A 27,648-nucleotide genomic window follows, 5' to 3' on the forward strand; every position below is an offset into this window, starting at 1 on the left:
CAAATCTTTGAATCTAAATCTCATCATATATTCTAACAGCTTATATGCCAAAAAATGGATTTAAGTGCACGTAAATCTTTGTATCTCTCTCAATTTTATTTTATTTATTTTGTTATGAATTTTTCATGCGCTAGTTAGAATGTTAATCAAATGATTAAATAAGTTATTTATTACTAATTTCAACTTTTAAAATAATTGGTGATTTATCTCATCTCGTTTCATGCTGACAGGTGAATATGAGCCCTAGGAGACGATAAAAATTCATTGGTTATGTAGTCATGGAAAAGGAAAAGTGATAAGGAACATGTTAAGTCAATGGAAAATTCCTACATATTCTGGTGAAAATATTAGAGATATGTAGTAGTCACCAGCTGCAGGGGCGGAGCCAGCCTCCCCAACTTGGAGGGCCAAATTGATAAAAAAAAAGTTTTGGGAGGGTCAAAATTAAAAAAAATAACAAAATTTGGAGTAAAATTTTAATATTTTTTAATATATATATATATTTTTTTGGGAGAACCTTGGGGCTTGGGGGGGGGGGGAGGGGGCAGGCCCCCCAAGCCCCTTAGTGGCTCCGCCCCTGACCAACTGCCCTAATAGCTAGCTAGCATTCTAAAACCATAGGAGAAGAGAAATTATACTCCGAACGAGACATATATATATATATATATATATAAAAGGAAAAAAGAAAAGAAAAAGAAAGGAAAACAACTTTTATTATTTCAATGTTATTACTTATGACCCTAAACCCAACCCAAGGTTAGATTGAGAATAGAGATCACTAGAATTTTGCTGCCCCAATGGCTAGTTGACAGAAAATAAGAAATAGTTCTCCTATGTGCCTAAATAGGAGGATAAACTGATTGAAATACACAGCAAATTGAGGGGATCCGAATCCCGAACCCCAAACGTGCTTGTTAATTACAACAGAAACAGAAATACTTAAACAAAAGAATGAAACAAGCAACTAAGTCTTAGTCCACCCCATTTTATTTTTGGTAACCCTAGTAAAGTTGTTTCAGAGTGGGCTTCAGAGCTGAATACACAGCACGCCATCCCTCCTGCGTAGGGTGCACATTGTCCCAGAAGAATGCAGATTCGGGGTCCTCACAAAGTGTATATTTTTTGGCCCCACTCTCATCTACACTCCCACAGCTATAATTGCTGCTTATGCCAAAACAACAAGGCTTCAATGGGTTCTCAAACTTTCTACTTCCTGCACAAAATGAAGATACTAGCTACTCTATTAGCAAAGACTAAAAGAGTGATTAATATATTTACAGTTTGTTTGGTTCCTGAAACCGAACCAAAGCAACTGAAACACACAATACTCATGGGGGTACTGTTGTTAAACCTAGGACAAGGCCCAAGCTAAAAACATGAAAGCCTACAAACTATTTTCATCAAGCCCATACTCAAAAATCTTTTCTTTTTCATCATATTTTTATCGTATTTTGCTGGTATGACACTATCAATTAGTTGATGGTATTTTTTTTTTTTTTTTTAAGAAAAAAAAAAAAAAAAAACTAATTGTTGATCGAGTATCATGCCAACAACATGAGATAAAAATGTGATGTATAACATTACTCCTCATAAAAAGATTATGCTCTCAAGTGATGACGACCCATGGAAAAAATGACAAATTAATCTTGCAACATATAAATTGGAGTAGGAAACTACACTTATATCTTTCAAACTTATATTTAAATTGTAATGCATGTTCTTTCTAGCTTTAAAAAGTTGTAATTAACTCATATACTATTGTAGTATTGCTCAGGAAAATTGGTGTATATATACTAACCCCTGCCGTAGGGGAATTTTTGTTAACTAGCTTGGACGGCAAAAACATCACATGACCCACACGCAATGTGAAATGTTCATTATATCCTTCATTAATTAGATTTTTCTTTTTTTTCTTTCTTTCTTTTAACTCTAATGTAAGGGATTATTGTCATTCTGGGTTACAAGTGTTGCACGTTACCCATTTTTCGTATGACTTAAAAAAAATGAAAAAAAAAAATAAAATTAATGGAAGGGGTTAAGTAAAATGGGCTAATAGCCTAATATACAGTTCGGAGGCTAGGGTCATGAATTGTAACTTTTAAAATTTGGGGAATATTATTATAATTTGGGTGCGCACAGTTTCTTCTAAAAATGGATGTAATCTAATTGATACAAAAATCTTGATGTTCCAAAAACGAAGGCAAAATATCTTAAATTAACAAGAATGTATAAAAATTAAAGGAAATGTAGAATCACATACCTTTGTTGTCGATTACGGACATGAAGGGAGCATAGAGATCAAGAATGACGAAAGTAGAGTCCTTGGTTTCGTTATTCAACTGAGCCACGGCTTGTTTCAACAAGAGGTTGTGGAAATTCACAAGCGAGTTTACGGTTCCATTGCATTGTCGGAATGAAGACGTGGCCGTGTTCCCAGGGAGACATCCTAAAGGCTGTAAGCCTGCCACTGCTACCTTTTTCACTCCCAACCCATGAATGCGTTTCAAGTTTACACTAAGTTGTTCCACAACTTTGGAAATGAAAGATGGCAACCCCTACAATTAAATATTAAATCAAAATATTTAGGTTAATAATATTTTCTTATTTAGTGACCCACGTGATAAATATTATATATAAACTTATAAACTGACGTGATAATCTACGTGATATTGTTACATTAATCTCAATCAAATTTAATTATTTAGTAGTAGACGTAGTAAGTGGAACATGAATTACCATATTAGTTTGTAATAAAAATTATAATACTACTAACAATATTCTAGAAAAAACTATATAAATCGGTTTTCAAGAAAGTTCTGTCATGGGTTGGGGTTTGTATCTGTCGCGCGTTGTCACGTTTAAGTCATTCGTTTGCGGGGGTATATGCTTTGCAAAGTTAGTTAGCAGTGACATGATTCAGTTCAAGAAGAAGACAGGCGTATATAGTGGGAGTTTCTGGATGGGAGAGAGCCACCGAACCCACCGATCGACAGGGCCCGTGCTTATGGCATTCACACGTCGAGCTGATGAGAGACAAGAGGAGCACAAACACAACTTGGAAAACAAAAAAACAAAAAACAATCATCCCTAGCTTGGGGGTTGAAAGTTGAAACGTCAAAAGTTTGTACTTCAAACTGTGGATGGATAATTTTTATTTTTTATTTTTAAAAAATAATTTATTAAGTAAATTTCTTTATATCTCATTAATTATTATTTTAAAATTAAATAATTTTAAATTTTATCAGATCAATCTTTATTACATTTAAAGTATAGTAAATATTAATGTGATGGAATATAAATTTTTAATTTAAAACCTATGCTTGATAATTCTAGTGGCAAAATTTCTATTATTAAAAAGACACCGGAGCAGTTTATTGGCCTAGCATTAATTAGGTAGTTTTTATTGGATCGATCAGCCCAAAACCTCATATTGATAAAAGGTCTTTACAAAATTATGAAAAAAAAAAAAAAAAAAAAAAAGCCGTTTGCAAAATTATGAATAGTAACCTTATTTTTTTTATTTTTAAATGATTTTATAAAATTTTAAATAATTTTTGTTAAAAAGGTATTAAGCAACAAAAAATTAATAAATAAATTTAATTGTTTAGCAGCTAATTGATATAATCGATAAATGATACGTACCTAGAATACTTATAATAAAAGCTATAATATATTCTCACCTGAGCTGACACACGACTGACAATATAAGTATAGTCATTGCCGGAGAGGGTGACGAGGGCCACAGAGGAGTGGAGGTCTCTGATGGTAAACACGTTGTCTGTGATGAGACGGTAGAAGAAATCGATCTGGGTGGTCATGTTTGGGCCCCAGTATAAGGTCTGAAAAACACCCGTACCTCCATAGGCAAAGTTCATTCCGTATCTCAACAATGGGATCCCAAATTTTCTCAATCTGTATGGAATTGGAGACCTAAGCCCCACGAACTTAGCTGCATGCATGCATGTAGTTAAACACACAATCAGAGATGTTTAATATTTTCTTTTTCTTCTTCTTAATACGGAAAAACTAAACCTTTTTTTTTTGGTTCTAAGGAGTTCTTATGGAAACAAAGGTTTAAGTTAAAATTTGTTGAAAACTGCAAATTAAGTTTGTGGGGTACGTTAATCAATATTGTCATTATGATAGAAGAAGAATCTAGCTAGAGAATTAATTCACAGACTTGATAATAAAATTATGAATTATTACATGCACGCGGATGGCTATTATAGTAAGAGAAAAAGTGACAATTAAACTAGCAGAAAAGAACGTTAATTCACCATTTGATATATAAAAATTACACAAACTAAATGGAGTAATGCTGTATATTCAACTTCCGCTCAGTACTCTTATTTCATGGGTCATATTAGCTATCGCATCAACCTTTATTAAAAATAAATAAAAAATTAAAGCTGATGAACATTGCTAGATCAACAATAAAATGAAGATGCGGAATGAGAGATAAACTAATTAGAATTATATTACTCAAATAAATCATGCCCATTACTTGTGCCTAAAGACACATTAATTAATATAAGAGGAAAAGTGGCAGTTAAGCTAGCACAGAATAACGTTAACTCACCATTTGATATATAAAAATTACACAAACTAAATGGAGTAATGTTGCATATTCAACTTTCGCTTATCACTCTTATTTCATGGGTCATATTAGCTATTGCATCAACCTTTTATTAAAAATAAATAAAAAATTAAAGTTGATGAACATTGTTAGATCAACAATAAAATGAAAATGCCGAATGAGAGATAAACTAATTAGAATTACTCAAATAAATCATGCCCATTACTTGTGCCTAAAGACACGTTAATTAATATAAGAGGAAAAGTGACAGTTAAGCTAGCACAGAAGAACATTAACTCACCATTTGATATATAAAAATTACACAAACTAAATGGAGTAATGCTGCATATTCAACTTCCACTCATTACTCTTATTTAATGGGTCATATTAGCTATTGCATCAACCTTTATTAAAAATAAATAAAAAATTAAAGTTGATGAACAATGCTAGATCCACAATAAAATGAAAATGCAGAATGAGAGATAAACTAATTAGAATTACTCAAATAAATCATGCCCATTACTTGTGCCTAAAGACACGTTAATTAATGTAAGAGGAAAAATGGCAGTTAAGCTAGCACAGAAGAACGTGAACTCACCATTTGATATACAAAAATTACACAAATTAAATGGAGAAATGCTACATTCAACTTCCGCTCATCACTCTTATTTCATCAGTCATATTAGCTATTGCATCAACCTTTATTAAAAATAAATAAAAAATTAAAGCCGATGAACATTGCTAGATCAACAATATGAAAATGCGGAATGAGAGATAAACTAATTAGAATTACTCAAATAAATCATGCCCATTACTTGTGCCTAAAGACACGTTAATTAATATAAGAGGAAAAGTGGCAATTAAGCTAGTACAGAAGAACGTTAACTTACCATTTGATATATAAAATTTACACAAAATAAATGGAGTAATGCTATATATTCAACTTTCGGTCATCATTTTTATTTCATCGGTCATATTAGCTATTGCATCAACCTTTGTTAAAAATAAATAAAAAATTAAAGTTGATGAACATTACTAGATCAACAATAAAATGAAAATGCCGAATGAGAGATAAACTAATTAGAATTACTCAAATAAATCATGCCCTTTACTTTTGCCTAAAGACACGGTAATTAATCTAAGAAAAGTGGCAATTAATTAAACTAGCAGAGAAGAAGAACCGGTCTACCATTGATATATAAAAATTACACAAACTAAAATCATGCCCATTACTTGCGCCAAAAGACACATTACTCTAGAGAGAGAGAGAGGGTCACACCGACGTAATCGGTCAGGACACGGCCATCGGAGAAACGACCTGCTGGTTTCCCGGGAAAGGTGATACCGTAGGGATATTTCCAAGAGGGCCAAGATTTCCCGGTGTTTCCTGTGTCAGCGTATGAATCCCCAAAGACAAAGAGCTTTGATGGGCGGCTGTGGTGGTGGTGGTGAGGAGCTTCATTTCCTTGTACCACTTGTTGCCCTGTAATGAGTCGCACAAACGCATTGCTAAAAATTATCGACAAGTATTCAGTTTCGAAGGCAAATGTGATAGAAGCAGATTTTTTGTGTTAGAAACTAACCTGAGAGAAGGGACAAGAGGAAGTAACAGAGAACAGAATAGAGGAGCTTTTGTGTGTCCATTATAGCCAAGAAGAGAAGCCTATCGTGAAGCGTTGCACAAAGCGACATAGATTAACGTCTATATATATAGAGAGATTAACGTCTATATACATCCCAACTTTTCTAAAGTGCGAAAGGCCTTGACCCCACTTATGGCCCGACTTGCATATAAAAGGGGCATAATATAAGCCAGTACATATATATATATATATATAAAATTGAACAGTCATTGTCAACTGAATATGCTGAAAGAGTAGTCCTTAAGGGGTAGCTCAATCGACCGGAGGTCACACCTCGTGAAGCGGAGATCACTAGTTTGAATTCCCTCTCCCCTCTTGTGTAGACATGTCAAAAAAAAAAATGCTGAAAGAATACAAAATAGAATTTCTTTAATTTATATTTATGTTCGGTTTATGTCATGTGGGTCATTGGTGGTAAAGGGATAAAGATTGTTTTTAGACCGTTTGACCAAAATCTTTGGTTGGTGTTTCATATTTTTAGTGTTATTGTATATACCAGACTGTTATGTTAGTTACATATATACTAGCTGGCAGGTGAGTTTATTTAGTTAGCAAGTTAATTTTAGTTTACCATAGTTTACTAAAGATAAAAAGTTAAAGAGTTTGTTGATTCAGTTCTGTAATTAACTCTTTATGTACATAAGCTTGGTCTTGTAAACTGTATTCATTCATTCAATACAAGAGAAACTATTTTTCTCCTCAACTCTTATTTCTCTGCTCTTCTTCATCCTCCATATTTGGTACATATGAAAGATAGCTTGCGAGCCCTTGTAGGTTTGTGCCATAAGGGTCATTGGCGGTAAAGGGAGCTGCAAGGTTCACACGTCCCGGGTAGATGGGTCATGCACCTCAGATTGTTATGGGAAAGTAAGCCCTACAACTCCCTATCTTTGACCTGCCCAAATTGCACTGCACTGGCCCACTTGCACGAAACAGGTGGATCTCACAATTCCGAATTGTAAACTCGAGCAAGTTCCAACAATTACAATCTAGACTTAGCCCAGCTTGTTAGTTTACTATTTGGCAAGAGGCCCATGAATGGTCTCTCAGGAGACTTTGGCAACAACTAAAACTATAAGCCCAACTCAATATCTTTTGGGTCCTTTTAGCCCAAAAACAAACCAATCAGCCCAAGTCTCCGCCCACGGGCTTCATCCAAGAAAAGCAAATGGCGTCGAGCTTCAGCTACTCTTTTTTAAAAGTCTTAAACCCCACGCCAAGCTCCCCCGCGGCCAGACATAGGAAGATGAACGAGTCGTGGTATTAAAAACAAAACAAAACAACTTATATTATTTCATTGTTGCGATTAGAATATATTCGAAAATATTATCATATTTTCCTTATTTTCATGATATTGAAGATACAGAAATAGTCGCAACAAAAGCAGAATTGCTTAACAAACGAATTGAAACAAACAACCCTAGAAAAGTTGTTGAAGAGTGGCCTGCAGAGCTGGATACACAGCACTCCATCCCGCCTGCGTAGGGTGCAGAATGTCCCAGAAGAATGCTGATTCAGGGTCCTCACAAAGTGTATATTTTTTGGCCCCACTCTCATCTACACTCCCACAGCTATACTTGCTGCTTACGCCAAAACAACAAGGCTTCAATGGGTTCTCAAACTTTCTACTTCCTGCACAAAATGAAGACACTACTCTATTAGCAAAGGAAACTCGGCAATTTCTAATTCCCGCTTATATAATAAGTTTTGTAAAGAAAACTCAGCAATTTTGTTATCCGGATATAATATTGCCCAAATTATATCATTCAAATTGCAAATTCTAAACATTATTTTAAATAAGAAATATGTAACTTTACAGCAGACATCGACCGCTTCCTATTATATCGTGCAAATTGCAAATTCTAAACATTATTTTAAATAAGAAATATGTAACTTTACGGCAGACATCGACCGCTTCCTATTATATCGTGCAAATTGCAAATTCTTAACATTATCTTAAACAAGAAATATGTAACTTTACTGTAGACGATGAGAAGAAAATCATTTTTAAAAATTTTGAAATCATCCTCTTATAGAATTAGAAAAGGAGTTTTATGACCGTTGAAACAACTTATGACTGTTAAAATGAATGTCGAAACAAAAGTTTTTTACAAAAATGCATTAGATTTCACGTGAAAAATAATAAGCCCATGACTCTGCAATGCGAGGTACACTACTAGTATGTGTCTATCCAAAATCCTATTTAAACTAATTACTGAAAGACAATCCCTTATTTTAGCACAAAAAGTTCTTCTAATGAAAATTTCAAATAGGAGAGAAAACTTATTTTAATGAAATAATTTAACAAAAATTATATTTGAGAAACACATGTTTAAGGACAGATGTCAGCTTAATAGACCAGAGGAAAACTTTATTTTGAAAAGATTAAGCTCTTGATCAATCAAAAGCCTTGAAAAAACATGAAAGATTAACCTTGCAACCTGAACATGAATGGATGTAATCTAATTAACGCAAAATCTCGATGTTCCAAAAAAGAAAAGCAATATATCTTAAATTAACAAGATCGAATGCATAAAAATTAAAGGAAATGTACGTAGAATGTATCACCATTGTTGTCGATTACGGACGTGAAGGAGGCGTAGAGATCAAGAATGATGAAAGTCGAGTCTTTGGTTTCATTATTCAACTGAGCCACGGCTTGTTTCAACAAGTGGTTGTGGGAAATCACGAGCAAGTTCATGGTTGCATTGCATTGTCGGAATGAAGATGTGGCCGTGAACGCAGGGAGACATCCTACAGGCGGTAAGCCTGCCACTGCTACCTTTTTCACTCCCAACCCATGAATACGTTTCAAGTTTACACTTAGTTGTTTCACCACTTTTGGAATGAAAGATTGAATTCCCTACATTTTAATAGATCGATGGTCAATCCCCGATTACGTTTAGTGCCTGCATAATTGTCTTAATCATGCCTTTTAATAAAGAAATAAAATACTTCGGGTGTTATAATTTCCTTACAAATTGACGTAACAATCTACGTGGCACTACCACATTATTCACAATGGAATCGAATTGTTTAATAACTGGCGTAATAAATGTTATATAAACTTACAAATTGGTGTAACAATTTACATGATACTGCTACATCAACCATGCACAATTAAATTTAAATGCTTAGTGGCAGATATAGTGCTAAGTGTCACAGGAGTCGTGAACTACCACATTAGTTTGTAAGAGACTTATAATAAAAGTTATAGTACCTCTAACAGTATCCACCCTAAAATAAGCTACAACTAGGAAGAAAAATGAAATGATGAGATAATACTCTGATCTATAAGATCGAGCATCAATCTCCAGGCTCCAACAGATGTTCTAAAACCTCTATACTTTGTATATTCAGCTAATATGAATCAAAAATCATGTCCATCTGCTTGTCTTCTCTTTATCTAAAATATATATTTGCTATTTGATTAGGTACTTTTAGACGAGAAATGATGCATACAGTACTCTCAAATGCACATTTTTTGACATTGTAGCACTAAAAATCATAATTGAATAATGAAGCATTCAAAATTCAATAGTAACTTTTAGTGCCGCGTCATAGAGTTAGTATTTGGAATGTGAGAGTGGGAGTGTGCATATCATTATTTCTGTATAGACAAACATTTGTAGCTTATGTATTCTTTTTTTAATCATTTCTCTATTTTCTCTATCTTTTTGCTACAATCATTTCTGTCTCTTCTCTCTCAATGGTTTAACAAAATAATAACAAAAATAATATTTAAGTAAAAATAAAAAATGTAATAGGAGAATCAATTGGAGTTTATATATATTGAAAAAGTAGTAGATAAAAAAAAAAAAAAAAAAAATTATTGGAGATGCTCTACGATCGAGATTAATGATGTTTCTAATCGTATATATATACACCGAATGGATCATATGTAAGAAAACAATAGTCATAACTCATATATATGTAAACTCCTAATTCTTTTATCTTTCTCTGTTTTTCTTTTCACTTTTTTCTTTTATGGGATGAGGTGAGGGCTAGTGATCACAAGGAGTAATATTGCTATAAGTCTTTTTTGTGATTCTTTCGTGTTCTTTAAAAATGATGTATTTTTTAAAATTACAATTTAATTTATAATAAATATTTTGATTAAATAATAATTTTAAAAACTACATTAATGTTTTTTAAGGACACAAAAAAGCAAAAACGAGACATCTATCGTTACTCGGGCGATCAACAAGTTACAAAGACTGTGGTCCCATGCATAAATGATTATAAATCATTAGGTCACGTTTTCCAGCTCGCTCGTCTGCGGGCTGGGGGTATTTGCTTTTGCAGTGACATGCACACATCGAGCCGAAGAGAGACAAGATTCGCACAAACAGAACTTTAATAGAAACCAAACAATCGTCCCTACTTGTTGAAACGCCAAAATTTCGTACCTCAGACTTTTGTCGTTTGATCTGGTCAAGCGCTTGTGGATGGAACATAAAGATGTTTTTTTAATATAATTTCTAAATATTTTATTGAGTAAATTTCTTTAAATCTCAAATTAAATAATTTTGAAACTTTCTCAGATCAGACCAATGTTTATTACATTTGAAGTATAATTTCTTTCCATTCAAGAGAAAACCAACTGCTAGCTTGACAAGTCTAGTAGCAAACTTTGCAGCAGAGACGTACAAATACGAGCAGTTTTTTTGGCCCAGAATGTGTGGTACAAAGATTTGAAAAATGACTGCAACCTTTTACAATCTTGCCTAATACTATCTTAATGTATAGTAAAAATAATTAATGTAGGGCAATTCTCACGCCAGCAGTGGCAGAATCAGAAATTTATCTTAATGGGAGCAGAATTAAAATAATAAAATATAATGATAAATATTTCTTTTTTGTTCTTTCTATATTCTATATTTTGATTATAATACATAAAAGTATGGTAATTACAATTCAAAATATAAATTATAACATAATATATGTATCACAAAAAATGTAGCTATCAAACTTCATAAATATATGCCAAATTGATATATCAGTTAACAGAACAAGACTGATAAATATTTAAAAAAAAAAAACACTATCAACAACTATAGATCATCTTATTTTAATCCAAACAAATACAACTATACATCTTCAAATTGCAAATTGCAATGATAGCAAGCGATAAAGAAAAGCAAAACAAAAAAAATTAAGTTAATAAAAAAAAAAATGATTCACATTGCAACTATTAAAAAACAAATTTTGAAAAGTCAAATAAGTCAACAAAACAAGAAAACAAAAAAAAAGAAAAAAGAAATCTAAAAAAGCAATCTACCAACATTGAAAAGTCGGGATAAGTTAGGAAGAAATTATGGACAACATGTAAACCACAAATTTCATCTTTATCTTGAAAAAAAAGCAAATGAAGAAAGAGAATTCATCCACTCACAGCTCATCCACTAACAGCTCGATACAAGAAAAAAAGAAAAAAGAAAGAAAGAAAAAAAAGAAGCAGAAGTAGAAGGCTTGCTGCTTACGGTGCGATTGTGCAAGAGATTGCTGAGGAGGTGGCGGAGATGCTGGAGGACCGGAGGCCAAAGAAGAACATTTGTGTTTTTTTAAAAGATTCGTGTTATTAGCTTCTTATAGTTGGTTTTTCTATATAGGAGTTCTAAAGTTTATCTAAGATAGAGAGATAAATGTATTTTTTTTTTTATTTTTTTTTTTTGTTTCACAAAATTGTTCTATTAGACCGTTCCTTTTCTTGAGCAAGTGAACATTTAATGATTGTTGTTGGTTTTTTTTTTTATTTATTTGGATAAAATTTTCTTTCACGGCTAGTTTTTTCATGTAAATATAATTTTTTTCCTTCCATTATCAGTAGGGGCAAACATCACCATCAGCATATTTTTTTTTTTTCTTTTTAATGTAATTTTTTTATTTTTAAATATCTGTTAAAAAAAAATTTCTCAGACATTTAAAAGTTACATTGTAAATTGCGAGATCAATTTATTAAAACTTGTAGCAAAAGGTGTAATAAAATAGAGTCTAACCTCGGTGCCATGATTACGAATGTAAGCAAGGTAATCATTGCCAGAGAGGGTGACGAGGGTCACAGAGGACTGGATGTCACTTATGTTAAACACGTTGTCTGTGATGACATTCTGGAAGGAATCGATCTGGGTCGTCATGGTTGGGCCCTGGGTCGAGGTCTCATAAACACCCGTGCCTCCAAGAGCAAAGTTCATTCCGTATTTCAGCAATGGGATCTCAAATTTCCACCTTCTGTATGGAATTGGAGATCCAATTCCCATGGATTTAGCTGCGTGCATGTATAATATAGTTAAACACAATATCAGAGATACCTAGAGACTAGAGTAAGAACGTATACTGGAAATAGATGCTGACCATTGCTATATATATAAGATCAGGAAAAGTGGCAAGCTAGCAGAGAAGAACACAATTGATATACAAAAATTACACAAACTAAATCATGCCCATTACTAGAGAGAGAGAGAGAGGGGTTCAGACCAAAGTAATCGGTCAGGACACGGCCATTGGAGAATCGACCTGTTGGTTTACCGGGAAAGGTGATACCGTAAGGATCTTTCCAAGAGGGCGAATCAGATTTCGCGGTGTTGCCTGTGTCAGCGTATGAATCGCCAAAGACAAAGAGCTTTGATGTGTTAGAAACCTGACGATGGAAGCTGTGGTGGTGATGATGAGCTAAGTGTCCTTGCACCACTTGTTGCCCTGTATGGAGTCGCACAAACACATATATAAATAAAGATTATCGACAAGTGTTCAGTTTTTACTTCAAATGTGATAGAAGTACACTTATTGTGTTAGAAACCTGAGAGAAGGGACAAAAGGAAGTAGCAGAGAATAGAGTAAAGAAGCTTTTGTGTGTCCATTATAGCCAAGAGGAGAAACCTTGTGTCAAGCGTTGCACAAAGCGAGCAAGTTAACGTCTATATATAACGTCGGGCATTCAGTGGGGTCAGTCATTTTGCCCTTAGCAAATGATTGAGATATATATGATATATTCACCAGAAGCCAATCACATATATATCTGAATTAATTTTAATATATTTTACGAATATATATATATATATATATATATATATATATATATATATATATATATATATATGTTTTCGAATATATATATATAAATTTTTTTTTAAAAAAACAAACAAACAGTGATCATTCACGCAGAGTGAACAGTAACTGCGCAGGAAGCCACAGTCTGGGAAAAGTGCTGCTGTACCAATTACTGGTCATTGAACAGTAACCATGTGTACTGTTCATTGGACAGTAATTTAATAAAAAATTTAATTATAAAATTTATGTTTCAGTCACAATAGTAATTTTAGAAATGCCCAATGAAGCAAAAAATAGCAGAATATAAAATAAATTAATCATACAAGACATCAAGATTTAAGTGGTTCGGTTAACTTGACAAGCCTACACCCATTAACAGAGACGACCCAAAGAAAATTCACTATCAAAAGGGACTTGTGAATTCAAGTCAAATACTCATAGAAACATTATGTCAATTCAATTTCTAAAAGTATCATGTATCCTTTAGCATGCGTGAAATACATATTTTTTTATTACTTTAAAAATATGTGCTTTACACATGCTCAATGGATAAATGGCACATGTAGAGAGCGTATTGGCGGAATTCATACTACTCAGTTTGTAAGAAAATTATATCTAAACGAATAAGCTTCTCAAACATATTTTTGGAAGTTGCTAGTGGAGATACTCCTCGGGACATTGATAATAGGGGTAGCAATTTGTGTTCGAGTGTTAAGTTTGAATCATATCGAAACATAAATATAATACTATATATATATATATATGTACAAATTCACTAATTTTGTATTCATTTCATATCAAACACAATCCTCACGTTCAATTTCCTTTGATTTCTTCCATTGCAATTTGCAAATAAGAGACAAAATGGGTAGGGCCGTGAAAGTGTATATTGTCTATATTGTCATGATTTAAAATTATTAAATGATAACTTACAAAAAAAAAAAATCATTAAATAATATGACATGACATACACTTTAATTGCTATAAAATTTAATCCCAATCAAATAACTTTTCTTTATCATGTGTCCGTTGTACACTTCTAGATTGTCATCTCTCTTTCCCTCATTCACATTTGGCTTTTTCCTTCTTGTTTTTTTGAATTCACTGGTCCACCCCCTCATTCACATTTGCCTTTTTCCTTCTTGTTTTTTTGAATTCACCGGTCCACCCACACGATATATTGTCTCTCATTACAATATCAAAGAAATGTCTCAATCGTATAGATAGTCCAAAATTCTTTGGTGAAAAAAGTAAAGTGAAAGTCTAAACGTTTTCCATCAAACTTTTTTAGAAATCAGTGTTTAGATTTGTAAGACTTACCTACTATTTTATCTGTACTCTTTCTTTGGCTGTTACTCCTAATTATAAAATTTATGTTTCAGTCACATGAAACATAATTTAATATAAAACAGTAATCAGTCACTGTCCTGCACAGAATGAACAGTAACTGCGCAGGAAGCCATCAGTCTGAAAAAGTGCTGTACTAATTACTGTTCAGTGAACAGTAACTGTATGATCTGTTCACTAAACAGTAATTTATTCAACAAATAAATTTCATTCCCTATGTAAAGATTAAAGATGATGGAAGATATCCATTATTTATTCATATAGATTAAATTTTTACGTGTCGGTTATATAAGGTCAGTTTGGGATTACGATTTCAATAAATAAGATTTAAAAAAAGTGCAATTTTAAAACGCAGATTATAAAAAAAGTAATTTTTAAAATTGCACTTAGCGTTTGGTAATATTGATTAAAAAGTAATTTTTTTTGTCATTTAAGTGTTTGGATAACATTAATAAAAAAGTGCAATTTCATAAGCAAATTACCAACAAAGACATTTATTTATAACAATAAAATAACTAACATTGTTTAAGTCTTCATTTCAATGCCTATTGCAAACCAAAGTATAAATTTTCTTGACATAATAATCTATGATCGATGAAAACAAAATTTAATCTGTGTTCACTGTTTAGAAAAAAATTAATGCATAATGGATTAAATCAAAATTTAAACTGTGTTCACCGAACAATATTCTACCTTAATAAAATCAAGCATCGACTAATCACTCTAATCTATTAACATCGGACAATTTAATCAACAACAATTCATGCTCACCGAACAGTTTACACAATCAAAATCAATATTAAACAATATTTTATCTAAAAAACAATAATCAATAATTCATTAAAAATAATTGCTGCTCACCGATCACTGTTTAGTGAACAGTAACCGTGTTAACTGTATACTGAACAGTGATTTAATAAAAAATTTATGTCAAAGGATATATAAATTTTTTTTTAAAAAAAAAACAGTATTCATTCACTGTCCTGCGCAGAACAGTAATAAATTAACATCGGACAATTTAATCAACAATAATTCATGCTCACCGAACAGTTTACACAATGAAAATCAATATTAAACAATATTTTATCTAAAAAACAATAATCAATAATTCATTAAAAATAATTGCTGCTCATCGATCACTGTTCAGTAACATTAACCGTGTACTGGTCATTGAACAGTAACCGTGTGTACTGTTCATTGAACAGTAATTTAATAAAAAATTTAATTATAAAATTTATGTTTCAGTCACAATAGTAATTTTAGAAATGCCCAATGAAGCAAAAAATAGCAGAATATAAAATAAATTAATCACACAAGACATCAAGATTTAAGTGGTTCGGTTAACTTGACAAGCCTACACCCATTAACAGAGACGACCCAGAGAAAATTCACTATCAAAAGGGACTTGTGAATTCAAGTCAAATACTCATAGAAACATTATGTCAATTCAATTTCTAAAAGTATCATGTATCCTTTAACATGCGTGAAATACATATCTTTTTATTACCTTAAAAATATGTGCTTTACACATGCTCAATGGATAAATGGCACATGTAGAGAGCATATTGGCGGAATTCATACTACTCAGTTTGTAAGAAAATTATATCTAAACGAATAAGCTTCTCAAACATATTTTTGGAAGTTGCTAGTGGAGATACTCCTCGGGACATTGATAATAGGGGTAGCAATTTGTGTTCGAGTGTTAAGTTTGAATCATATCGAAACATAAATATAATACTATATATGTACAAATTCACTAATTTTGTATTCATTTCATATCAAACACAATCCTCACCTTCAATTTCCTTTGATTTCTTCCATTGCAATTTGCAAATAAGAGACAAAATGGGTAGGGCCGTGAAAGTGTATATTGTCTATATTGTCATGATTTAAAATTATTAAATGATAACTTACAAAAAAAAAAAATCATTAAATAATATGACATGACATACACTTTAATTGCTATAAAATTTAATCCCAATCAAATAACTTTTCTTTATCACGTAAAAAGAATAATTATTAACCTATATTATGCATGTGTCCGTTGTACACTTCTAGATTGTCATCTCTCTTTCCCTCATTCACATTTGGCTTTTTCCTTCTTGTTTTTTTGAATTCACTGGTCCACCCACACGATATATTGTCTCTCATTACAATATCAAAGAAATGTCTCAATCGTATAGATAGTCCAAAATTCTTTGGTGAAAAAAGTAAAGTGAAAGTCTAAAAGTTTTCCATCAAACTTTTTTAGAAATCAGTGTTTAGATTTGTAAGACTTACCTACTATTTTATCAGTACTCTTTCTTTGGCTGTTACTCCTAATTATAAAATTTATGTTTCAGTCACATGAAACATAATTTAATATAAAACAGTAATCAGTCACTGTCCTGCGCAGAATGAACAGTAACTGCGCAGGAAGCCATCAGTCTGAAAAAGTGCTGTACTAATTACTGTTCAGTGAACAGTAACCGTATGATCTGTTCACTAAACAGTAATTTATTCAACAAATAAATTTCATTCCCTATGTAAAGACTAAAGATGATGGAAGATATCCATTATTTATTCATATAGATTAAATTTTTACGTGTCGGTTATATAAGGTCAGTTTGGGATTACGATTTCAATAAATAAGATTTAAAAAAAGTGCAATTTTAAAACGCAGATTATAAAAAAAGTAATTTTTAAAATTGCACTTAGCGTTTGGTAATATTGATTAAAAAGTACTTTTTTTTGTCATTTAAGTGTTTGGATAACATTAATAGAAAAGTGCAATTTCATAAGCAAATTACCAACAAAGACATTTATTTATAACAATAAAATAACTAACATTGTTTAAGTCTTCATTTCAATGCCTATTGCAAACCAAAGTATAAATTTTCTTGACATAATAATCTATGATCGATGAAAACAAAATTTAATCCGTGTTCACTGTTTATAAAAAAATTAATGCATAATGGATTAAATCAAAATTTAAATTGTGTTCACCGAACAATATTCTATCTTAATAAAATCAAGCATCGACTAATCATTCTAATCTATTAACATCGGACAATTTAATCTACAACAATTCATGCTCACCGAAAAGTTTACGCAATGAAAATCAATATTAAACAATATTTTATCTAAAAAAAATAATCAAAAATTCATTAAAAATAATTGCTGCTCACCGATCACTGTTCAGTGAACAGTAACCGCGTTAACTGTTTGCTGAACAGTGATTTAATAAAAAATTTATGTCAAAGAATATATATAATTTTTTTTTTAAAAAAAAAACAATATTCATTCACTGTCTTGCGCAGAACAGTAATAAATTAACATCGGACAAATTAATCAACAACAATTCATGCTCACCGAACAGTTTACGCAATGAAAATCAATATTAAACAATATTTTATCTAAAAAACAATAATCAATAATTCATTAAAAATAATTGCTGCTCACCGATCACTGTTCAGTAACAGTAACCGTGTTAACTGTTTATTGAACAGTGACTTAATAAAAAATTTATGTCAAGAATATATATAAATTTTTTTTTTTAAAAAAAAAACAGTGTTCATTCATAACAAATCAAACAAAGTAAGTATTTGATATAGACAAAAATCATAATGAATCAAAATAAACTTGTCTCATTAAATTACTTTCAAATAAAAATCATCTCCAACATTTAATCATTAATCTATGAAGAACAAATAAAATAGTCTCAAGAGCACATAATAAAAATACTAAGTTTCACCCCTAACCTTAGCTAGAGATTTAAGTACTAAAAATCATAAATAGAAAATAAATAGAAAGAAAGGCTGTCGAAAATTCTTCTCTTGTGTCGTGCGTCATTTTTTCTATAATTTTTCGGCTTTTTTGTTTGTTGTCGTGTTGCTTCTCTTATAGAGATAAGAGTCATTCTTCTTTTGGAATTTGTACAAGTATAAGAATCCAAGTCTTCTATTTGTTCCATGTCTCTCTCTTACACTTGAAATAAAACTCTGCTTCTTTTTATAAGAGTCGAAGACATCTTTTTCTTTTTGGTTTTGTCATGTAGTAGTATTAGAATGTTTCTCCAATTCGTGAGTCCAGCAGTTTGGTTTCACCTCTTCTTATATTACACATTGGACTCTATCTTGGGCATAGGATAGACTTCTTCTTTTGACCTACCTCTTGGCTTTTACTCTTTGATTTCTTTTGTAATTCCTACATAACACAATTTATTGCATTAATATATTATTTAATGTTAATATTAATATTTGATCAATATTCCACAATTAAATATAAAATGCAAGAATTAAATTATAATAAAGTATGATAATACTTATTTTAATAGGAAAAATAAGCACTTTTAAGCTATTATCACACCCCCCAACTAGCCTATTGCTGGTCCCTAGCAATTCAAGCGACTTAAAACACAAACTAAAACAGACTCAAGAAAAGAATAATTTTTTTCTTCTTTTGTTTTTTTAAATGTAGAGAAAAAAAAAATTAAAATAAAAGTTCTAACTACACCACTTTCGCTGGCATTCTCGATTGCATTTAGGGAATGCAACAAGCCTTTAAACCCCTAGGTGTTCCTAGTGGACGAGTTATAGTCTCGTGAGGGCTTACCAGAAGCGATACCCACAAACGCTATATTATTTCCAACCACCTGCTCAGTCTTGACTTCAAATTAAATAAATGCCAAACTATGTTATCTGTGGGAGTGGAGTAGCACAAAATATAGTTCTTATTCATTAACAAGCTTAGAAGCACAAATTTCATTTTCACAAGTTTAGGACATCCAAAATAGGTCACATCACCTATAATTGGCTACTGAAACGTCACAAGTCCTCTTTTGATGTAGAGTGAACTATCACACAATCATGGGGCTTCAAAGTAATTCCGATATACATGATTCAATACCCCAAAATTCATTGGAATCTCCATTAGATGAAACAACCAAGGCAGAAATTAAGCTACTTTTTCTATTTCTCTTTTTTTTTTTTTTTTTTTTTTTTCTCTCTCTCTTTTTTTTTTTTTTCTCTTTTTTTTTTTTTGTTTTTTTTTTTTGTTTTTTTGTTTTTGTTTTTTATACCATGTGTGGACTGTGCAATGCTTAGCTCCCTTAAGTTTTCTAATTGACCCATGTATCGAGCTTTAGACCAATGATTCCCAAGCCTGAGGGCATTAGGGCATTAGGTGTAGAAACACCCCTACGGGTTTACTAACTCAAGTCAAAAAGACTACGAAGCTAAACTAGCCACAACATGACATCAACCACTCCAAACTTCTCACGTTTTGACGCGAACACTCTCTGCTTACTGAGGCAAGAGGCCTGGTTACTCAGCAAAAAACTCAAAGTGGTCAATAACTCTTTTTTTTTTTTTTTTTTTTTTTTTTTTTTTCTAATATATATATATATATATATATATATATATATATATATATAATATTAATTTCATGCCAAGGTTGTCTCTCATCCAATGAATCAAACAAATAAACTTAAGATATAAAAAAAAAATGCATATTTGGTTTCACATTTCATACCCCACGACTATATGCTAGTGTGCTTGTGCTAAGTTCAAAAAGTGAAACGAGTGAAATATTTAGTAGCTAAAAATAAGCAGTAAAATTCAGATTTCCTAGTCTTGTAATCATGTATTTGTGAATTTAAGCTTGCCATTGAACTTCGAATCAAAATTAAGGCTCCACAACACTCTCAAAAATGACTTATTCAAGTATTTGAGTTCAACATAACCATTGAAAAAGTCAAGACATCATTGCAAATTTTTTTAATTTTTAATTTTTTGATTTTTTTTTTAAACAAAATATCAACTCCTCCCCAACCTAAAACTTACATTGTCCTCAGTGTAATAAAATGAAGCAAATAAGTATGGGTTAAGAAAAGTACCTTGATGTGATGAAAACTAAATGAAACTTATTACCTGCAAAAATTAGAAGAAAAAAAAAAAAAAAAAAAAAACAACCCTAACTATGACGCGAACACTAACATGAATTCAACAATCATGATTCTTTACTTCATTTTTTTCTTATCAGCAATGTTCCAACCCATCATGCTTTTATAATCATTCAAAAGTTCAAGTGATTTACCTCTTTGTAAAGCATCTAGTTTAGATGGGCTTCCCACAAAAAAGTCATCTTTGGATCTTAAATGTGCGTACCTGCGTGCTACTGGCAATGATTTTAACTTCACCTTTGGCACGTTCTCATTTAGTGGCAACATTTTGGGCTCTTGAGGTAGTAACTCGAATATAGGGTTCCATGCATTCACCTTCGATCCAAATGTAGAATCCTCACAAAAAATAAAATTACAAAAGTTAGTCAAGCCATATTCTACAGGATTATCAAAACAAGACATATTAAAGTGATCCTGCTCAAGTGTCTCAACCACATTTAGTTCATGTACATCTCTATCTTCCTCAACATCATCATTGTCCATTTGAGGGTCTTTGATTTCATTGTCCCCATATTGAGTGATTGGATCAAAAAACTTTTCATTCTCACTCTCATTCTTCAAATGGGACACAATTCTATCGAGTGAGTTTTTCAACTCTTGAAGATTTTGCAAGGTGTTTTGGTTGATTTGGGCTTGCCTTCTCATGACGGCTTCCAATGTGTCCTCCAAAGTATTATGGCGTGGTGACACAAAAGAAACATTGGAATAAAATTGTTGAGGCTCATTGACATATGGATGATTGTTCCATCTAAAGTTGGAATAATTATAGGCTTCAGAGTACGACGAACAAAATGGTTTTTGATACACATCTGACAGAGGATTGCTCCACAAATCTTGCATTTCATAAGAAAATTAGTAATAAAATAAAGAAAATAAAATAAAAAAATAATAGAAATTAAAATAAAAAGAAAAACGACATATTTTTTTTTTTAAAAAAATTATAATAACAATTAAACTTAGTATCTTAGACACAATCCCCGGCAACGGCGCCAAAAACTTGTTGACAACTTAAATGTGTAAACCCAAGTGCAGGTTGTCGCGAAGTAATAAATTTTAGATAAGTACGAGGTCGATCCACAGGGAATGGTAGATACTTAGTAAAATTCCTATTATTGTACAGAAAAGTAAATTGAGTCGTTTTTCCACTAAAAAGTGGAGCAAAGACGAGAGTATAAACTAAAATTAAATCAACTAAACTAAATTAATAAAAAGTAAATAGGAGAAAATTAATGAAAACACTAAGGTTCAGAGATCCACCTAGTATTATATTACGTATTCCTGAGACATATATTTTTAATTCAACTTGATAAAAAATCAAGTTTCCTAATTGAAAAATAAAATAATTAAGCACAAAGTAAATATAAAATAAATTAAACATGGATTGATTGAGAATTTGATTTCAAAAACATCTTACAATAAATTAAGCATTCAATATATTTTTGAATCATAACAAATCAAACAAAGTAAGTATTTGATATAAACAAAAATCATAATGAATCAAAATAAACTTGTCTCATTAAATTACTTTCAAATAAAAATCATCCCCAACATGTAATCATTAATCTATGAAGAACAAATAAAATAGTCCCAAGAACACATAATAAAAATACTAAGTTTCACCCCTAACCTTAGCTAGAGATTTAAGTACTAAAAATCATAAATAGAAAATAAATAGAAAGAAAGGCTGTCGAAAATTCTTCTCTTGTGTCGTGCGTCGTTTTTTCTATAATTTTTCAGCTTTTTTGTTTGTTGTCGTGGTGCTTCTCTTATAGAGATAAGAGTCATTCTTCTTTTGGAATTTGTACAAGTATAAGAATCCAAGTCTTCTATTTGTTCCATGTCTCTCTCTTACACTTGAAATAAAACTCTGCTTCTTTTTATAAGAGCCGAAAACATCTTTTTCTTCTTGGTTTTGTCATGTAGTAGTATTAGAATGTTTCTCCAATTCGTGAGTCCAGCAGTTTGGTTTCACCTCTTCTTATATTACACATTGGACTCTATCTTGGGCATAGGATAGACTTCTTCTTTTGACCTACCTCTTGGCTTTTACTCTTTGATTTCTTTTGTAATTCCTACATAACACAATTTATTGCATTAATATATTATTTAATGTTAATATTAATATTTGATCAATATTCCACAATTAAATATAAAATGCAAGAATTAAATTATAATAAAGTATGATAATACTTATTTTAATATGAAAAATAAGCACTTTTAAGCTATTATCAGCAACAAAATATCGATTTGAGTTAAATTTGAATATTTGTGCATCCATGTATCTCTCCATCGTAGCCTCCAAAAAAAGCGAAAAGAAGCAAACCAAAATGGTATTGGAAGCATTAAAAACCAACAGTTTCTTCCCAAAATGCATTCAAAGCAACAAACCAAATTTTATTATGAGCTAGAAAAATAAGCTTTCTACAAAGGTCTACAAAGCACTTAAGTTTAAAACAACTTGAGTGCCACAAGTTGCAGAAAGCATCATACACCAAACAAACAATCACCATAATTTTTAAAAATAAATTATCTTGATGTTTGCAATTTTCAAAAAATGGGACCAGACATATCAATATAGCAGCTAGCAGGAAAGCCTTTATTCATCTAAAATTCCATAGACTGATTCCAATGAAGTACAATTCCATCTTCTTCACATCATCCTGTTCTTCCACATTCAAAAGAAAAAAGAAAAATGGTCGATCCTAACCAAGTTGGAAAGACACAAGCCATTGAAGCCAACCAGATGATTGGTAATTCACCTACAACTATCAATCTGTAAGAATATTGAGACCCAAAAGCAATGAGCACTCACTCCATCTGAACATAGATGTATCATCTCAATCTTGCTCTAAAACAAAAATCTCACATAGAAAATGACAATATACTCTAAAAGCAACTATCTAGTTTCATATGAAGAGGGCAATTCCAATTAAGAACCCTCCATCAACATAATTTTTCACCTCATTTCCCATCAAAGAACCATATATATGCATGTAACAATCAAAGGCCATCTGCACCTCATTTCCCATCAAATAAAATTCTCAATGTTCAAAACTGTTGTGAAAAAGTCTGAAACTATTCACAACACTTGTCACTAAATTACATATTACTAGAACATATTACAAACAACACTAGGTTATGTCCACAAATTCCTTCATCCCTAGCCATTCCATAACTGCAAAAAAAAAAAAAAAAAAGCATTAAAATAGACAACAAGCTTTTCCTCATCACTTACAATTAAATAAGTGTTCTATATATATGCTCCCCATACAAAATATCAATATGCATAAAAGTTTTGAAAGTACAAGCATATGATATTCTCCTAGATCCTAACTCCTCAACTTTACAATCTAATATCCAATAGCTTGTTCTTCATTTACCGCTTGCTCCATTGCTTCCACCAAAAGATTAAGACCCTCGGCTGGATTATTTTTCCTGGCCCAAACATAGACCAACACGACTTAGAAACTAAGTTAATTACACAAAAAATACTACTCAAGTCAGTTAAAATTTTACATTTTCCTATTGTTCCTCTTTTTTTGCATCTACCTCTCTTTCAATTGAACATATTGACTGTGAATTCATGAAGCTCTGAAACAAATATTACTCAATATTAAATACTTTTAAAGGAGATGTCATTTAAAAGGTAATATTAAATATTACTCAGATTGAGTTCCATCAATACCTGTGTAACTATACTATTTTGAGTTCCAATTACTTGGTCATGTTGTACATCAGTTACACAAGCTAACAGATCTTCACATGTGTCCAGTTCATCTATTAACGATCTTTGACATATCTTCAACTCATAAAATATTCAAACATGTTAGATAAAATATTGAATACTACTCAAATATGTGCAAATAATGGATACTATGCATAGACATAAAACCTAAAATAGCTCAAGTACAATGAATACCTTTTTTTTTTTTTTTTTTTTTTTTCACCTGTTGATTGGGATTTGTGTCACTCTGTTTCTTCTTGTTTCCTCCTGCCTTTTTGACAACCGCTTTTTCAACTGTAGACATCGTCCTATTTGATACTCGCTTCCCTTTAGTTCGAGCCACATGAGGACTACGAATCTCCACCGCCGTACAATCAATGGCCAAACTACCGGTTGTAGATGCACTTGGGAGTAATTGGAAAGGTGGACTTGGTACACAACTTAGATCACTAAATTTCTTAGTTAGCACATCAATATCATTCTTCAATTCCGTGTAATGGTCCACGTTTGGTGCTGCAATTGCAGCTAACGCACACATATATTTGCACAATTCAGCATATCGATCTGCACTAGGGTTGCCACTCAAATGATCATAACTACTTTTGATTAACTTATATGGCTGCTTCAAATCCTTCCTCCATCGTTTTAAAAAATATTTTTCTGGCAATAACAAAACATCATCAAGTTTGCTTAGTACAGATATGACATGTCTGCACAAAATTCCTCTTGATTCAAACAAACAACAACTGTAATTCACTTCACATGAAGGTTCACTATAGTAAACGGTAAAGCATAATTTCTTCATGTAGGAGCTATTAATTTGTACCCGTTCAATCACTTGATATGCACAAATTCCACTTTCACTTTTTAGAAGAGAGCAATTACAATACATCAACTCCCTTATCTCCTCCTGAACTTCTTTAAACTTGTTATGCGTGTAAAGTTCTTGAAATTGCTTCTCAAAGGAAAATCTGCTCACACACTGAACCGTGGAATTAAAAGAATTGAAATCAGCAACATTCTCACTCTCAACCCTCTTTCGCAAAGCGTTATCGTATTGATCCACAAATTCCTTCAAAGAGGTTGACGAGTGCACATAACCATCAAAAAATAAATTTATACTTTCACTCCTTTGTGTGGTAGTCATGCCGGCCCAAAATACACTTTTCAAATATGCCGGTGCCCAGAAAGTTCGTTCCTTGTATAAATCAAGCAGCCATGCATTATCCTCCAAATTATAACTCTTAAGTAAATTCTGCCAGCTTGCATCAAACTCATCACATGTCTGAGAATTATACACACAACTTCGTATGACACTCTTAATGGCATTGTACTGTGAATGTGATCCAAATTTCTCTGGAAGTTTTTCCAATATGTGCCATAAATAAATTCTATGTCGGGCATTCGGGAAGACCTTATTAATTGCATTTTTCATAGCCCTATATTGATCTGTAATAATTGCCATTGGCGCTCGGCCCTTCATGCATTTCAACCATGCCTCAAACAACCATACAAATGTCGTTGTGTCCTCACTTGAGATTAATGCCGCCCCAAAAAGTATTGATTGACCATGATGATTTACTCCAACAAAAGGAGCAAATGGCATTTCGTACTTATTCGTCAAGTATGTTGTATCAAATGTAACTACATCCCCGAAAACTTCATACGATGCCCTACTTCGTGCATCAGCCCAAAACACATTTTTCATCCTACATTCATCATCCATGTCAATATCAAAGTAGAAATCATCATTAGCTTTCCGCATTCTACAAAAGTAGTCATACAATGCTGTAGCACCTCCTGTGCCAAGGCGTAGATGTCTTGCCTTTGCAATATAATTGCGACAATCTTTCTCTCCAAAAGTAAGATTCTCATACCTCCCGCTTCAACGGCTAGCGAGTTATAGATCTTGTTCATGCGTATCCCAGCTCTATCATTAATCTCAAGCTTTCGCTTCGTACAAGGATCCAAAATCTTGTGGCTTCTAAAATATCTTGCTTTTCCAGGGCTTAAAGCATGATTATAGGCAATAGTTACACAAGTCACATACCACTTTGTGTCAACTAACTTTGCATTCAAAGTAGCCTTACACCTTGTTCTAATTGTTTGAGAAGGCTTGCAAAAGCTATTACTTGAGCTGGATTGTCTTTTGCCTTGACGAGCACATCCTAGACTTATGTAATGTACATTTTTATCTTTATTCTTTTTCTTCTTCTTCTGTACCACACCAAAACCCTCTTGCTTTACATAACTCCTATAATACTCATGAAGTTCCTCTATGGAGCCAAATAGCATCCTTTCCTTAGGTTGCTCAACATTTTTAACTTTATCTATGAGCTTCAACTTGGAACTGCAATTTTCCACACCATCTTTCAACTGTTCATCAGCTAATGTTTCTATTCCATCTTCATCTATGAGCTTCAATTTGGAACTGCAATTGTCCACACCATCTTTCAACTGTTCATCAGCTACAGTTTCTATTCCATCTATATTAACATAAATAAAACATTATGTGAAGAACCCAACCATGTTTTCTAATATTCACTCTACTACGATATGTTACAAAAATTAAAAGTAAGAATTAAAGGCCCAATATTCCATTTTCAAGGTCCATTTGGATGGGCACAACATCATCAAATTGTTCATGTATCAACGAACAATCTTCTTGGCATTGTGACTTCAAGGCTGATTGCTCAAAGTACATCTAAGAGTTATTTTGCATAAAAAATTTAATCAATCAACTATATCTAATCACTTGAGTGAATATAAAGCATATGGTAGAAACAAAAAATATATACATATACATAATATAGATCTTATCATAAGGAAGAACTAAGATGTTATGTGCATATAGCCCGATCAAACAAAGCAACACAATCTTAATTTATACCATCATCTTTAATTTATTTTTACACTACCTGAACAAAATTTAGGAAAAATTTCACAAAAAACACTAACCACAAGATTACACAAACCCAAAAAAAATCTCACGTACCCATGTACCAAAACACAGACTAAGAACAAAAATCCAATTAAAAAGTATTGCTATGGAGAACACAAAAATCTAATGATTGTTCTGTCCAAAGGTCAAAAAAATGTAAAATCGTTTTGCAATGAAATGAGAGATCAATTTTTTTTTTTCAACCACCGATTTATTCCTAGTAATCACAAAAGACAAAAAAAAAAAAAAAAAAAAAAAAGCAAAAAAAGTGATATTCCCTCCACCACAAACCAAACAAGGCCAGGAACAAAAAACATAGAGAACAGCAAGAAGCAAGCATTGCACAAAAGAGAAAGAAAATATTTGAAAGTATACGAATACAAAAACCAAAGCCAGATTTAGACCCATCAAACCAGATTTCAGAAA

At 32.0% G+C, this 27,648-nt stretch overlaps 3 protein-coding genes across 3 annotated transcripts; all 3 read right to left on the minus strand.

Moving 5' to 3' along the window:
* Positions 1-689: 689 nt before the first annotated feature.
* LOC133872208 (GDSL esterase/lipase At5g03610-like) lies at positions 690-6,313 on the minus strand. The gene is made up of 5 exons (XM_062309654.1): positions 6,160-6,313; positions 5,856-6,059; positions 3,681-3,949; positions 2,261-2,555; positions 690-1,213 (listed from the first exon to the last, which is right to left on the minus strand). Exons 1-5 carry the CDS (start codon positions 6,266-6,268, stop codon positions 1,002-1,004), a joined length of 1,089 nt encoding a protein of 362 aa, XP_062165638.1. The 5' UTR covers positions 6,269-6,313; the 3' UTR covers positions 690-1,001.
* Positions 6,314-7,482: 1,169 nt separating this feature from the next.
* Positions 7,483-13,153, minus strand: LOC133872913 (GDSL esterase/lipase At5g03610-like). Its single transcript, XM_062310569.1, has 5 exons — positions 13,019-13,153; positions 12,697-12,918; positions 12,219-12,487; positions 8,788-9,082; positions 7,483-7,851 (listed from the first exon to the last, which is right to left on the minus strand). The coding sequence occupies exons 1-5, from the start codon at positions 13,077-13,079 to the stop codon at positions 7,640-7,642; spliced, it is 1,059 nt and encodes a 352-aa protein (XP_062166553.1). The 5' UTR covers positions 13,080-13,153; the 3' UTR covers positions 7,483-7,639.
* Positions 13,154-24,406: 11,253 nt separating this feature from the next.
* On the minus strand, positions 24,407-27,280 carry LOC133872633 (protein FAR-RED IMPAIRED RESPONSE 1-like). Its single transcript, XM_062310210.1, has 5 exons — positions 27,277-27,280; positions 26,505-26,767; positions 26,159-26,348; positions 24,505-26,081; positions 24,407-24,430 (listed from the first exon to the last, which is right to left on the minus strand). The coding sequence occupies exons 1-5, from the start codon at positions 27,278-27,280 to the stop codon at positions 24,407-24,409; spliced, it is 2,058 nt and encodes a 685-aa protein (XP_062166194.1).
* Between the last annotated feature and the right edge of the window lie 368 nt (positions 27,281-27,648).

Source organism: Alnus glutinosa, chromosome 7, assembly GCF_958979055.1.
Source record: "Alnus glutinosa chromosome 7, dhAlnGlut1.1, whole genome shotgun sequence".
Taxonomy (NCBI): Eukaryota; Viridiplantae; Streptophyta; class Magnoliopsida; order Fagales; family Betulaceae; genus Alnus; species Alnus glutinosa.